At 41.7% G+C, this 15,724-nt stretch overlaps 1 protein-coding gene across 4 annotated transcripts in view; it reads right to left on the reverse strand.

The window, feature by feature from the left end:
- The window catches only part of PLEKHG1 (pleckstrin homology and RhoGEF domain containing G1), a 125,763-nt gene that overhangs the window by 39,636 nt on the left and 70,403 nt on the right, over window positions 1-15,724 (reverse strand). For all 4 annotated transcript variants that reach the window (XM_071435664.1, XM_071435683.1, XM_071435673.1 and 1 more), the window contains exon 4: window positions 5,933-6,471. In XM_071435664.1, coding sequence (XP_071291765.1) covers window positions 5,933-6,471 — 539 coding nt within the window. The remainder of the gene's footprint in view (window positions 1-5,932; window positions 6,472-15,724) is intronic.

Below are 15,724 nucleotides of genomic sequence, written 5' to 3' on the forward strand. Positions count from 1 at the left end.
TTATCACTGTTGCATAATCATACTGCATTTATACAAAACATAGTATTTGTTTTTCACGTAATTTAAATTGTTTATCCAAATTTTCACATGCAACCTATGTCAGCGACACAAAGGTGTCTTTCTCAGGGATGCAGGTTAGCAGGCATAGAAAAAGAGGTCACGTGTAGAAATTAACTATAATGTGGGAACAAACATTATGAGTTGCCTTAGCTATATGGCAACTCCCAGAGAATTAACTTTCAGAGCTACATTACCCAGCAAACCCAGAGCACAAGCAGCTATGCTTTTACTAACACATCACAAGTGACAATGTGCACACTGCAGTCTTCAGAGTGGTCTTTTTAACTAACTGCTTACAACAGAGAGGGAGACGTCCTCTAGCTGCAGCACCAGGAGACAGGAAACAGGGAACAATAACATTCCGACACTGACTTCCTCTCAGAAGGGTTTCCCTTCATCACTGGTGCCCCAACACGTATCTACCTCAAACATCCAACATTTCCCCTTGCAAGGCTTGCCCCCAACCCCACAAGGGGTATACAGCTTCAACAGACATGTTCACCTCAGATGAAGCTTTCCATGCCAGAAACCTGCCTCCCTGATGAGCTGTTCCAGGAGATTTCAGCAAAGCCATTCCCCTGGGGCTTTTTGAGAAAGAATGCCCTTTTTTCGCTCATGTTGAAAAATTTTGGTGACCTTTCCCCTGAGAAGACAAGCGCCCCCAGGCTGACTAGCAGGGACATGAACCATATCCTCGTGTCTCAGGGAGAGAACAGCAGCAGATTCAACATAATGGAGACTTTGTTTCTCAGAGTAGTGCCTTTTGCTGCCTTAATGTAAATTTCCCTATTTTTGACCATACTGGGGTAGGGGGAAGAGAAACCCTCCAAATTAATGTATCATCAATAGGAATCTCTAGCAATGGTCCTTTGCAAGGTTCAGCTCAGGCTTCACAAGGCCTTAACCCACAAGTGCCATTCTCAGGTGCTGCCAGTGATATCTGGCTCAGATCCGATCTTCTGAGGCAAGAGCATGGAAAAGATTGTTCCCACATCTCTGACTCTCTGCAAGCCATAAACAGTATAGAAAAGTATGCTGTGCAATTTCAGGGCAGAGGAGACATAAAGGAGTACTACAGAAAGATAGGAAGGACAAAATGGGAACCAAGGAAAGCCTGGTGGACACCACTCTTAAATTCTGTCTACTTAAGAGGGCAGAAAAATTAGGAATGGTGATGAAAATGTTGTCAGGCCTGCTGAGAGAACTATGGAGAGAGCTCTGGAATCAGCAGAAATGAAGAACATGAGAAAGTTTAATACTGAAAAGCAAAAGATCATGTAAGGAAATGAGACAACATACTGATGGGATGCAGGTGGGATTTACTGAGAGAAGACTTAGGACAGAGAGGCAGAAAGATCACAAGCAGGAGATTGTGCAGAGGGGAATGGGACTTTTTCAAATGAGGAGACTTAAGTATAAGAGGAGGGGGCCAGGGACCAAAGATCTGGAGAGGAGAAAGGACAAAGACTTCAACTGGTACAGTGGAGATGCTTTAAAAAAGGAAGTCACATTTGGGATTAAAGTGTAGAGGAATCAATTCACATAAGTGAAGTCTCCCAGATTTCAGACAGAGTTCAAGATTTCTGAAGCTCAACCCATGTTTACATCAATATATGTGAAATACACTGACAATGCACACTTTAGCCCCTTCTAGTCATTCTACAGATACCAATGACCTTTTAATTATATTTTTATACTGACAGGGATGCAGATGCAAGTATTGTAATAGTGCATTTGCATCATTCTTTTATTTTGCAAAGGTAAAACAGAAATGTCTATGTCTTTCTACAGTTGCAAGCATTTATACACATTACGAACGGGGGCTTCTGACACCTATGAACTGCAAGGGCAAAACACAGATTTTTTTTATAACTTCAGGGACTGCTTTTTACTCAGGGGAAAATAAAATCACTTCAGTAAGTGACTCTCTAATTGAAGTTTAGATCTATTATAACTACATTACAACTTGAAAAAGCCAGGCTAGGTCCTGAAGAGGAAAAGGTCAGTGAGTTCTGTCCTGGCCAGTACACCTGTCAGCATGACACAAGCAGGAAGCAGAGGTATCCAATTTCTCATCACAAACTTGCCCAAAACAAGCTTCAAGCTGCACTCATACAAAATTGTAATTATCCTTAACAGATCATCTGATAAAACATAGCAAATGGTGGTAAAGTTCACTCTATCCTTGTTGCAATGCTTGCCTGTGCAAGAATCACAGCAGCGTGCCTCAAAACAATGCTAACCCAACTGTCCTTCCAGGTCACAGGCAAAATGGCTGTACTGGCTAGAAAAGCAGTTGGTTTTTAATGCTTATCCTGGAACAAAGGTGCCAAACAGCACCTGTACAGCCTCCTCTCACTCATCCTAAGCCTGCCAAATACTTCTTGTCAGCAGTTGGAAAGAAAACTGGAAAACATCAGCAGCTCTCCAGGATCACTTAAAAATCACATTAACCACATCCCATGAAGTCAACTTCTACTTCTGTGTAACAACCTGGCACTGTTAAGATCACCCAGATATTTAAAAGGCAACAGAATTTATGACTTTATTTACTAACCAATGACCTAACATCATTAGGTCAATATGGGCATAAAAAAGGATGAAATTCTATTTTGCCCTATTCCTCCATAGTATTTTACTTCAGGCATGACAACTCCATGGTCTAAGGACAATATAGGCTGGAAAGGACACTGCCCAAAATACTGTGCTAGGCTAACTCTTAATGAGCTGACTTTTGATATGACTAGTACCAGGATCCTACATGCAATTTCACAATCATCCATGTTAGTAGGTCATTTGTGCTCAGCTAGCCCTGGAAACCAGTTCCTGGCACACTAAAGACAAAAAGGTAATGAGCAGTCATCAGGTATTCACCAGGGGAAAGTTGACCAGTCTGATAACCTTTTAACTATGAAATGACTGGGTTGGTAGATGAATGGAAAGCAGTGAATAGTGTCTACCTTGACTTCAGGAAGGCTTTTAACTCCCTTAACATCCTCATGCACAATCTGGAGGAGCAGGAGTTGGATAAGCAGACAGAAAGTTTGACTGACAACTGGCTGAACTGACAGGACCCAAGGGTGGTGATCACAGGCACAAAATCTGGTTGGAGGCCAGTGGTTAGTGGCATACACTAGGGGCTTATTCTGCCTTCCATCCTGGTTTATGTATTCATTAATGATCTGGCTAATGGGAAAGAGCGTGGATATAAAAAAGAAATGATCAAGAGAAATAAACGAAACCAACACCCCCAACACCACCACTGAAACTAATACAAAAAAGCTCCCACCCCCTAAAAATCTAAAAGCCAAACAAATAGCACTCCCACCAAAGGAAGGGAAAATACATGCAAATTTGCTTTGCATTTTTATACCAGAAATGTAGAGAATGTAGATTCATGGATGTGAGTGTTGACACCCTTTCAGTTCCAGCCCTGAAACCTGTTTGAAAGTCCTGGAAACAACAGTGAGAACATATTCTTTTTAAGTATGTTTCTACTGCCTACAGAGAACTCAGCAAATCCCTCTACTAGAGGACAAAAAGCATTAGATTACATCTCTAATGATAGTTCTTGGATGGGGTAGAGGGTGATTAAAATAGCACCTATTGATTTTTTCCTTTTTGTTCTTATGCTGTTCTCAATCTGATTCCTCTTCAGCTTTTAGCTCTTTGTATGTGGGTTGCCCCCCTCCTCTTTCTCCCTCCCTCTGCCAAAAAAAAACTGCACCCTGACACAGAAAAAAAACCCCAGCCCTCCTTACTACTTTTAGACTCTGCACATAAGCTTCTGGGGGTCCTGGTGGACAACAAGCTCTCCATGAGCCAGCAGTGGGCCCTTGTGGCCAAGAAGGCGAATGGTATCCTAGGATGCCTTAGGAAAAGCATTCCCAGCTGGTCAAGGGACAGGATCCTGCCCCTCTACTCAGCCTTGGTGAGGCCACACCAGGAGTGCTGTGTCCAGTCCTGGGCTCCTCAGCACCAGAGACATGGAGCTCCTGGAGTGGGTCCAGTGGAGGACAATGGATATGATTAGGGCACTGGGGGGTCTCTCTTACAATGAAAGGTTGAGAGAGTTGTGCTTGTTCAGCCTTGAGAAGAGGGGAATTTTGTCAAGCAAGCACCTGAAGAAAGAGTGTTAAGAGGATGCTTCCAGGCTCTTCTCTGGGGTGCCAAGCACTAGGGTGAGAGGCAACAGGCAGAAACTGATGCACAGGAAGTTCTACATGAATATGAGGAAGGGAGACTGAGCACTGGAACAGACTGCCCAAAGAGGTTGAGGAGTCTCCCTCACTGGAGGTATTCAAGGACCATCTGGACACAATCCTGTGCCAAGTGCTCTAGGACAGCACTGCTTGAGCTGGGAGGCTGGATCAGACAGTTTCACATGAAGCTTTCTAGATTCTTTATCAGTTGCTGCAGGAAACAGGCTTGGGCATTTCACAGGTTCACAACTCCGTCAAGTTCTTCCATAACTAAAAATGCATTTGCCTTATTCACTCTACATCTACTGTAGTGATGCTTGAAGTATTCTCCAGAAAACACTTATTGGTATTCTTGCTTGTAATTGGAAAATCTGTTACGAGATATTCATTTTAGTTTTCAGTTTCTCAAGTTGTACAGTTCACAGCATAGGAGGATGAGTGAGGGCTAAGGAACCAAAACCATGGAAGTCATGCCTAATGGGTGGTTACTATACACAGAAACTGACTTGGCTCTGCAATATATGATAACCTTAAGCACTCCAAAATGAAACTCAGGCAACCGTTGAATGTAGTGAAACAGCACCAGCTATGGAAACCAATGAAATCTTGGAGAAGCAGCAACCGTTCTCAGAACTTTGCAGGGTGGGGTGCTGCTGTTTTAATCACAACATGCATTTTAGTTATCAAAGCCTTCACATTTTTCCCACATTTTGCTATTGTGGGACCATGCAGCTTAGAGCTGAGGGTGGGGAAGAGTGTCTCCAGCTGGCTGATATTTCCTATCTCAGATGGCCACATACACCTACCTGGAGCTCCAGGTTCTACAAACAGCACACTAAGCACTTCTTTGTGTGTTAAACATGTAGGCTACAAACAATAGCTAAGGAAATCAACTGTCATCTTAAAAAATGCAAAGCAGAATGATGCTGATGACACAGACACAAGTACAGAGTGAAAAGAACAATCCACAGAAGGACTCATCCATATTTTTCTCTGTACTAGAAAGAGAAAATGAAAGGTACTGTTAGGCTAGGGATTGGACAATAACCCTACTGCTGCTAATAAATGCTACAGCCATTCACAATAAGCATTAAAGAAAATGTAATTCCTTCATATTACAGCCAACCATCAGTATTTTCCAGCAGATACATATGCCATATTAAACACTACAGGCCAAGGAGAGAGAGAGAACAGACTGCAGCTATGAGCTGTATGAAAGGGACAGGGAAAAAGGCAGGAACTTGCAGGGCTAGGACTCAGGGAAGACTGGGAAAAATCAGTAAGACCCTTCAGATAAAGCATATGAAAAGCAGTTAAATCCCTCTTGCTTCTTACTATACATTCTAGGACACAGAGCAATCTAATTTTTATTTTGCAAATATAAAAATATTATATTTTTTTACTACAAAGCATTTATCACTCTTTGTTCACTACTGCTGTCAGCTGTAGGATGTTTTTTTCTGTTATTTCTTCATGAAGACACAGTAAAGTCTTAGATTTAGCTAATCAAATAACATCTAGAAATACATTTGAACAATGATGTTACACTAATTTATAAAGACCAGCAAATGCCAATTCCATTGTCAAGTCCATCTGGCCCACTGTGAAATCAAGCAATGTAAAAAATGGCATTATGGAGCAGTCAACACTGTGTTAACCAAGCCCCCTACCTTGACAATGCTTTTTAGATCCTGCACATACATCCTCTCTGTCTCCAGAATCTCCTGGACGACTCTGTCTACGTAGAGGAGCTTTGGACTGGTGGGCTCTGTGACCAGGGACATTGCACAGTTCTTGCTTGCTCCTTTTGGTTCTGCTTTCCTTGGCATGCTTGGCCTTTTCTCAAGGCTTCCCTCAGGATCCTCTTGCTCCACAGCAGAGTTTCTGCATGTCTTGCTGCTGGAAAATCGCCTGGCTGGGACCAGTTCTAGCTTGATGGCACCTGTTTCTTTATCCTGGTTAAACAAACCCAAGTGGCTGTTTGAAACCAAGGTCATTCTGCTTCCGAAGGAGCAGTGGCTGTCCCTGGAGGATGTGGAGGAGGAAGTGGAACTAAAGCTGACAGGACGGTCACTGTCTGACAGGTCCATGGTGTTTTTCTCACAGTAGCGGAAAGTTCTGCTCTCCTTGTGCAAATCTTCCTCCTTCTTCTTGGAGTCAAGGGCCTCTGTCACAGCTGGTACAACATCAAGAGGTAAGTGGAAGTCATCTAAACAAACAAACAAACAAGAAGTGGGTTTATTGTTCCTGCTCCATGTAACGCAAAAGTTGACAGCAGATACTTTTAAAACTTTTTGCATAGAAAGCAGCCAAAACTCAATTTAAACCAAAAGACAACCAGAACAACATGGTTTGGGGCACACTGTAACTCTAATGCTTTTTAGATTGTGGGGATCCCCCAATGAGGGCTACAACACCACATTCCTCCTGCTCACACTTCTGCCTCTGGCACATCCTTCTTCTGCCATTGTGCTGGACTTGTCGCTAGCACATCCACTGCTCAGGCTCAGCACAGGAGAAAAACAGAACTCAAAACATTTTCTCTAAGGTTATAAAAGACCCACATAAGTTTACTGGGAGCAGTCCCTGCTATCTCCCAGCTGAGCCCTGACCCTGGCTTGGGAGGTTTGGAAACCTCAAGAAACAGACAGTGATTCCAGAAAGCATCTTTCATTTTGAATCCCCTAAAGCCAACAATCTTAAAAAACCTAAAAGCAGTTATCAATTACCAGCTCTGTGGCTTGCACAAAAATACTAAAAGCAGAATGATTTCCCAAAGAAAATAATGTAGTGTCTGAAGAAAGAGTCCCCACCGGAAAGAATGCTGCCAAATAATTCAGTTTTCTACTGGGAAAAATAAGTAATTCTAAAACTGTTCTGCTCAAGCCAGAATATTACCCCCTGCTGAACTGACCCAAAGCTGTTTTTCAGATCATTGCAACAACAAAATAAGATGTCTGTCTTCCTGTTGGCATTTCAATTCTGCTTTATTTTCCTTGCCAAACTGCCCTGCAGGACACTGTCCACGATGCAATGCAGATTTGTCTCTGGCCAAGTTGTGTGTAATACAGCATAAGAATAAGCAAAAGTAGCTGCAGGTAAATTCAATACTTCAAAGTTCTGTTTCAGTAAGAAGTGTCATCCCCAAAAAAATCTTTCCACAAACTCATGGAATTTCATAATGCCTGTCCTGTGAAAAAAGGGAAACTTGCAACAATTTAGGAAGAAAAGCAATACTGAAGCTATCCACAGCACAGTAGCTTAGTCCTTATTTTAGTCCAGTGACAACTTTTCAAAAATTCATACAAGTAATTACAGCTCTTGACAGCAGTTTCAGTAAAGAAACCATAAAGCTGCAAATCAAACCCGCCCAACCTTTAAGGTGGCCCTTCTTGAACTGAGTCAGACTTGCTGTGCAATTACAAGCAGAAACCTCCCCGACACACAGCTCCTGCAGCTGTCAGAGCAGGGGGAGGATTTCATACAAAGCTGAAAGCAACTCTCCCATTTTTCAAAATAAATCCAAAACGAGCAGAAATAAAATACCAGAGAAGAATGTTTCGATTTATTTGGCCTATCTTGAATGCATAAGATTTCATTTGTATATGAGTATTACTAAAACCATTTCAGTCATGATGGGATTAGCTTTCTATTAAGAAGAAGTATTGCCCTCAAGGTGTTGCAAAGAATTAACACTGAGAGTAATTTGCTCAGTACAAGGGTTAGAAATTGGCCATGAGATTAAAAACCTAATTCAGAAGGTCTGTACCTCTGGTTTTATCTTGTAGTCTGAAAATCTATAGCCTTTCTTTGTGCCAGTTTCTTCTAGTTTTGAAGCACAGAAGCTATTTTCATACCCTTTTTGAAAAAATCACATCAAGTACCAATTCAAAAATAAGATATAAAGCAATAAAATCGGTGAAAATTAAAACAGAAAAATGCAGAAGAAATAAAAGAGAAAATTGAAATTCTCTTGTTTCTATGTGGGTACAGAAAATGATGTGTGCCTTGCTATTACTGGTGATAAGAAAGCATACATTTTTGATAAGAAAGAATGTATTTTCGTTATCAGCTTTGGATCATTTTTCACATTCAAGTTAGAAAGCACAACACTGCTGAACGAAAAATGCCCCCTTGAAAAATGTGCAGGATAAACAAGATAACAGGAGCAGCACTTCCGGTAAGTTACTTCAAGGTATTTTACTAAAATTACATGACAAAGAAACACCTGATTAGCTACATTTAGAAGGGAAGTAAAGGTAAAAGTCTTATGAAATTCCATTACCCCACATTCTTCTCTTCCTGTTTCATTGACATATGGTCTGCCTCTCAGGTAATAATGCAAAGGAATTAATAGTAGTATTACAAAAATGCTTCACAAAAAGAAGAATTTTTGTAATATTATAAAAAGTAGCGTCACAAAAATTTTCAGTAATATAAAAAAATAGAAGCAAAATACAGTTCACATCAATGACAGTGGAGTCAGAAAAAATGGTAAGGTAGTTTTACATAGGACACACTTGTAGCCAGAAGCATTAGGAGAACCTAACATGTTTTAGAAAACCAAATTAAATCCACTTATTCTCTTGTTTAATGACAGTGTCATTGCTTTCTAAAAAAGCTGAAGATTAGTTGGAATAGTTAAAATGGGCTTGCTCTTTAACACCTGCATCCCCAGTGACCTTGGCAAACCCCAGGCAACTGCAAGGCATGGCTAATTAATTGCATGCAAAATGGTTGATCCAAGTTCCTCTATTTTTTATACAAATTGCTATACCTGTATGTTTCTACATAAATTACACCAAACTAGCTATTTTCTACTTGGTCTGTTGTGTCCTCAGAGCCTCATCCTGACTCTTAATCTGAAAAGTTACTTTTTACTTCATTTTTACTCCTTTCCCAGGCGGGTATAAATTGTCATTTGGCTTCTCTGTAGAGAGTTCTGTTACAATTTTGTGCACTATGTCTCCAACCAGTAAAATATGTTTCTCAGGGTGCACTGTGACTGTGCAGGAGTCCCGTGTTCCTGCAGAGCAGCAGGTAGGCACCTGGGCAGCTGGCACACCTGGAAGAAAGGCAGGGCACAGCAGAGTGGGGATTTCAGCATGGCACGGAACCAGGAAGCAGCTCCCTTCCCTCAGCTGGCAAGTGCTACACCAAACACCCTGCTCATGGAAATCAGGGCTTGGGGGCACACCCTGCTTCTGCCCAGCTCTCAGTTCCTGCCTCAGGTATAGGGAGCTGGGAAAAACCTATAGCCCTTCCCAGTAACACTGGATCTGTTAATCTTCCAAGGCTTCACAAGTTTGTCTTCAGAAACCCATCTGAACATTGTAATTGGCACTGGTGAGGCCACACCTCAAATCCTGCATTCAGTTTTGGGACCCTCACTGAAAGAAAGACACTGAGGTGCTGGAGTGTGTCCAGACAAGGGCAACAGAGCCGGGAAGGGTCTGGAGCACAAATCTTATGAGGAGCATCTGAAAGAGGTGAGGGTATGAATACAAAAGGAGGTTCAGGGGAGACCTTATTGCTCTCTATAACTACCTACCTAAAAGGAAGTTGTAGCCAGATGGGGTTTGGCCTTTTCTCCCAAATAACAAATATTAGAACAAGAGGAAACAGCCTCAAGTTGCACCAGGGGAGGCTTATATTGGATACTAGGAAATATTTCTTTACCAAATGGGCTGAACAAGAATTACTGTCTCAGGTGCCCTCAATCCAGACCCAGAAAAACCAATGACTGGTACCACCACAACTGCACTGGAAGAGGGTACACAGGGAAATGGTGGAGTCACCATCCCTGGAGGTATTTAAAGGATGTGTAGATGTGGCACTTGGTGACATGGTTTAGTGGTGGAATTGGCAAAACCACTGGGCTAACAGTTGGACTTGATCATCTTAAAACACTTAGGTAGGAAAATAACCTCTACAATTACCCTTGCTGTTAAAATTAGGAAGAGTTTTTAGATGATTTCTGCAGTCACAAGGGCATCAGGACAGAGAGCAGTTGAATGGAGTTCATTGCCACAGCCACATGCCTATCCTCTTTTCTCTTGTCAGCATCTGTATTTGGCTTTTCAGAACTCTGAAGAGTAGTTTTACTCTGCAGTTGTACCACTAAGTAACTTCACCCTCGCACCAGCTACCTAAAGTCTGTAGCAAATGCCTGGTGAGAAATTCACCAATGAATTAATGAGAGTAAAGAGAGAATAAACAGCCTTCCCCAGGATTGCTCTCTATGAATCATAACTGACCCAGTGCCTTTGCAAACCCTGTAACCTCTTGCAAATTTCTGTCTTTCACAGAAACTTACTATAAAAAGAAAGTACTTTGTCCCATACCCCGTAGGACTGATTTACAAGCCCAGTCCACCCCAACCTCCCAGTTTCAGCAGCAGCACCAGCAAGTAGGTGCATACATCAAAACTCAGTCTGCAAATACTGTGTGAAATTGTAGGTACCCCCAGAGCCCACAGAGGCACACACTCTGAGCAAGTCCTCTATACCCTGACCCATGTCTGGCGTGGTTCACTGCTTTTTTTGTTAGGCTTTCTTTTGGTTACTGAACCTTTTCAAGGATGAACCAAAATAATATTGAGAACTTTTGTCAGTTGTGAATAACGGTATTTAACTCAGTCTGGGGAGAAAAAAAAAAAAAATCTTCAATTTGCATACTTTAATTAAGGAATAACAGTAATTACTTGTTAGTTCAGCACTGAAAGGAGGATAATTACTACTTGTCCCTACTCATAAGGAAACGTGCTCCCCAAACAAGGTCATTTCTTGTTTGTGCCTTTGCATTAATTCAGTTACTCTCTCCCCCTTCCCAGCCCCTGCAAAGCTCCCTGCTCCTGTGTCACACACACACTGGCATGGCACGACCCCAGAGTGCTCCCCAGCAAGAACAATGACATGTCCCTTGCTCCACAGACATGCAAGGGCAAGGAATACTACTGTTTCATCCCAAAAGGCAACTCTAATATTAGTTACGGGGCTGAAGGCACATGCAAAACAACCAGCTTGGCAAGTCTCGGGTTTTCACTGTGCAGTCATAAACAAGTTCTCACCAAAAATGCATAACCTTCTTCTATCACTTGCTTTTCTTTAACAAAAACCTCCTTCCTGTAATTATATTCATAGTAATGATAAATGGGTTTCCATTATCTCTGCAGCTTTGGCTATGCTAGAACATTAGTATACAATGAGAGATAAAGTGCTTTGTCTTAAAATATAAAAGTGACTTAAAGTTATCCAAGTCCTATCTAAATATACGTGTTTATTCCTCCAAGTTGTTTACTGCACATGAAATTTTACGACATACTGCATAAGTAAAAACTCCAAAGTTAATTTATATTCATGATTAGCATTGTTGCCTTTCTCCTGGCAAGAAAAAGAGCACCTCAGGTGTTATCTACAAAGTCAACATTACCAGAAATTACAGTCCTCACAACCTCTGGAGTTTAGCTACCAAAAAGCAATGAGACTACAAGAAATATCTTTCCTGGTTTTTTGCCCTGAGATATCTTCGTATTTCAAATAAAGCATTCATACTGTGGATACAATTAAGCAAACTAGTTGAGAACAATTTCTACATTCAGTATCAAATCCAAAATGCAACATTGGAACTGAGAAACAAAAACACTCTCCAGCTTCCTGAGAAAGATTAAAATCCATCCACTAACAATCCCAAATGATCTTAAACACACTCCCTATATCTTCTGCTCTGAATCCTGTCCAAGTGAAGGTCAGCAGATTTTTAATCACTAAATTTTGTATATGAATACATATCAGTTCTAAAACTAACACCCTCTGTGAAAAACAGCACTCTAGAGAGCTACAATATTTGCAGGATTAGATTTCTAGCCTGGACTGTCACAAACGATCCTCTGCCAAGTATTTTAAGTGAACTTTGAGGAACCCCATTTATTAGAAATCTCACAACGAGGGAAAAGAGTCACCAACTAATGTGCTTCTCTCAGTCCAACTGCGGTCCCCCACCCCCACTGCCTGCAGTAAGTAAAGCAGAATAGCCTCTGTCACAACCCAGCACGCCAATACCCGAGAACATTATTGCAAGGGAAAATCCTCTGCGACAGTATCTCACCGCTGAGGAATGTCTCTGGCTCCTCACACCCGGGCTGAACAAGTCCTCTCTCTTTTCCAGTCCTCCCCAAATGAAGGAAGAGCCCAGGACCTACCTGTGCGGCAGAGGGGAGAGAGGCGCGGGCTCTGACTTCAGCTGCTCCCGAATTAGCTCATTGGGCACTCAGGTAAAATGAGAAGCTCTTACTAGTCTGTACAGCTCCTTCGCCAGAAATATTGCATGAGTCAGCTTTTATCTATCAAAACCCCAAACACAAAGGCTTTACAGAAACCTGATTCACAACTTTCTCGTCGCTTTTTTCCCAGTGCACTGACAGCCTTCGGCATCACTACAAGCTTTAAATGACATATGACATCATGCAATTCAGGGACAGGACAATGGGCATCGCCGTGGGTAACTTCAAAATGCACACTTCACTGAGCAACACCCACTAACTTCCATTTTTCCAGGCACAACACAGAGAAAACATCAAATAGAGCCCCCACTTCCACAGCATTTGTTTGCTTGATTTGTAGACAATATTGATAAGCATGTAAAGCAAATAAATCACTTGCTGTTACTGTGAAATTTCTGTGTTTACGTTAGAAACTTCCATGAACTTGCAATATAATAGGACGATGCTGGGAAATAGAAGCATTCTGGATCTTATTCTGCCCTAACATAAACAGGAACAGGCTTTTGCAGAGTGCTTGCTAAGCTTCAGTGGTTTGGGGTTTTTTTCAGGGCAAAAGAAATTAATTTCAGAAGAAAATGTGAAAACCATACCATCAAGTGTTCTGTGCTAAATCACAGCGAAGACAAGTAAAAGGAAAAAGAGAAAAAAAAAGGAAAAAAATGAAAGGAGAGGAGACAGTGAGAGGAGAAGCAGGAGAAAAGAAAAGATGAAAAACAGAAAATAAGAAAAAAGGATATAGGCTGGTGCTAACCTGCTAACCCATGAGAAAGCTGACATCTCCTTTGCCTGCAGAGGGTGTGGTGGCATTTCCATCTTGGAGCTGGGAGGCAAAAGAAGTCAGAAGAGCTCCCAGCTACTGGCACCACTTTCCAGGTGTGCTCTCACAGCTGCATGCTGAAATGTAGCCCACAAAGAGGCATTCTATCTTTAAAATTATACTTGAAATCCACTACCTATGTCCTTGCACATGGCACAGACTCAGCTTCATTCAGAGTATTCCTAAAGAGCACAGTCCTTGAACAATGCCTTACAGCAGGAAACTGGAGGTAGAAAAGGAAGCCTTGAGACCATTGGCAAAGCTGTGAAACACTTTGATCTGAACATCAGCACTCTTGGGGTGAAAGTCCTTTTACCCAGGCTAAGAGATCAGGTGTTTACAGCCTGCCATGTTGACATCACAGATCACTGAGATATGCTCCCTCCTGTATTCTCTGGATTCTCCCACAACTTCTGAGGATTTTTTTAATACTTACATATTTACATTAAAAGACCTTTTTGCAAGATCTGTGCAAAATACTTTACAGTGAGCTGCCACTCACTGTGGCATCTGTAAGTCCTGGACACACTCAAAGGCACAGAAAGGACAACACTGGTGCCAAAATTTTCAGTACATCTACAGTGCAGCACCCAGCTACTCAAATCACTTCAATGTGGCAAATATACCATACATTTGCAATGTTCCACATGCACACATATTTCTGGCAGGAGCTAATGATTTACTCCTCTGGACCTCTGCTTCCTCACACCTTGTGCCCACCTTGCCTACAAAGCTTCTATCACCTCCGAGTCAGAGGTTTGAACTAATTCCTGGACAGACCTGTAGAGCTTTAACCAGACATAGAGCACTACTTGGTCAATTCTGTGAAGTCCTAAGAAATACAAGTAGTATAAGCAGCTTCATCATTTAGTGGTGACAAAGCTCCTGAACTCTGAAGTCTCAATGACAGAAAGTGCCCTACATCTGTTTCAGTGGGCTGGGTAAAATCAGGGGCTGCAGCTCTGCAGTGTGAGCTTCAGCTGGTTCAGTCTGAACCGGCACAGGGAGCTCTCACGAGCACTCCTGGGGGTGGAGGAAGAGGGAAACAGAGCTGAGATCATTACTTTGCTCTGTCTTGGTCTTTCATCTCTGCACACCCACACCTGACCTTAGCTCCCCCTTTCATCCCCATGTATAAGTCAGCAGAATTTTCCCCCACACGTAAGAATTTCCCCAAGAACAACTGCTCAACCTCCATCACTTTAGACATGCACAGCTCTGAGAGCTGTCAGGGCAGAAGACTGGAAAGCAAAAAGCCTCTTGTTTTACTGATGTGCATCACAAATGGAACAGTACACAGATGGGTCAGAAAAACAATGGGTTGGCCCCACTTCTCATTTTCTGGTGTTTCATGCATTTTGTTTATCTGCATTATATTTTAGGAGTTGCATACTTTTCTCTGCCCCATCTCATGCTTCCTTCTATTGTATGTACAGTGGAATAAGATCACATTTTTAGTGTATCAGGATTAAGATTTGAGAAGGGTGACCTGTTCTTATTTTGGAACAAGGCTTTGATTTTTCTAAACTTCAACAATAAGTGAAGTTTATAGATGTTAAGAATGATGTTATTCTATAGTTCCCAGCTGGCTAAGAATTTACCCAAAAATAAGTTATCCTCAGTAAAAATTTTTTTTAAAAAATCACCCCTAACTCAACCACAAGGTACATTCAGGCTAAAGGACACAGTGACATCTTCCCTGGAAGTGCAATGTAATGTATTAATAACTCTCTGCAATGCAGTAGCTATTTAATCTGTACACAGTGCTGCAGAGACACCTAACAAAAGGAACAAGCCATCACATGCTGCTGATGTACTGCAACACAAACAGAGCATATGGATCCAATCGTCCATTTATAGGCCTTTTAGAAGAATTGTTTTGCATCTCCTTGTCAATTTTGAAGGCTGGCTTTTCTCCTCTTTAAAAAAAAATTTAAAAAGGCACAGTTCAATTGTTTTCTAAATAATTGTGCTTGGACACCACATTTGGTTTTTACTTCTTCCTGGACTAATCTACTGCTCTGGGCAAATGTCCTGTCAGGACAATATATAACATATTACTATTTTCAACTTCATCTAAGCAGCCTAAAGCTGCTACTGAAGTTCACAATTTTTCAAAGCCCACTGCAGCAGGAGCACACAGAAGGTCTTGGTTCAGCCAACATAGCACACAACGTTTGTTGCTTTACCAAGAACATTGGGAAGTTTTTAAGACTAAAAGACTCTCTCTCACTTTAAAGCAGGTAAAAGAAACTTTAGAGAGTGAGACACAGTTTCAGAAGGAAACGTAGCATCGATGAATCATTCTTACTAGTTCCCATGAAAAACTTAATTGTGTGACTCTAAAGAAGACATTCTTTTACA

Source organism: Agelaius tricolor, unplaced genomic scaffold, assembly GCF_023055355.1.
Source record: "Agelaius tricolor isolate 1412-34295 unplaced genomic scaffold, bAgeTri1.0.p SCAF_1, whole genome shotgun sequence".
Lineage (NCBI taxonomy): Eukaryota > Metazoa > Chordata > Aves > Passeriformes > Icteridae > Agelaius > Agelaius tricolor.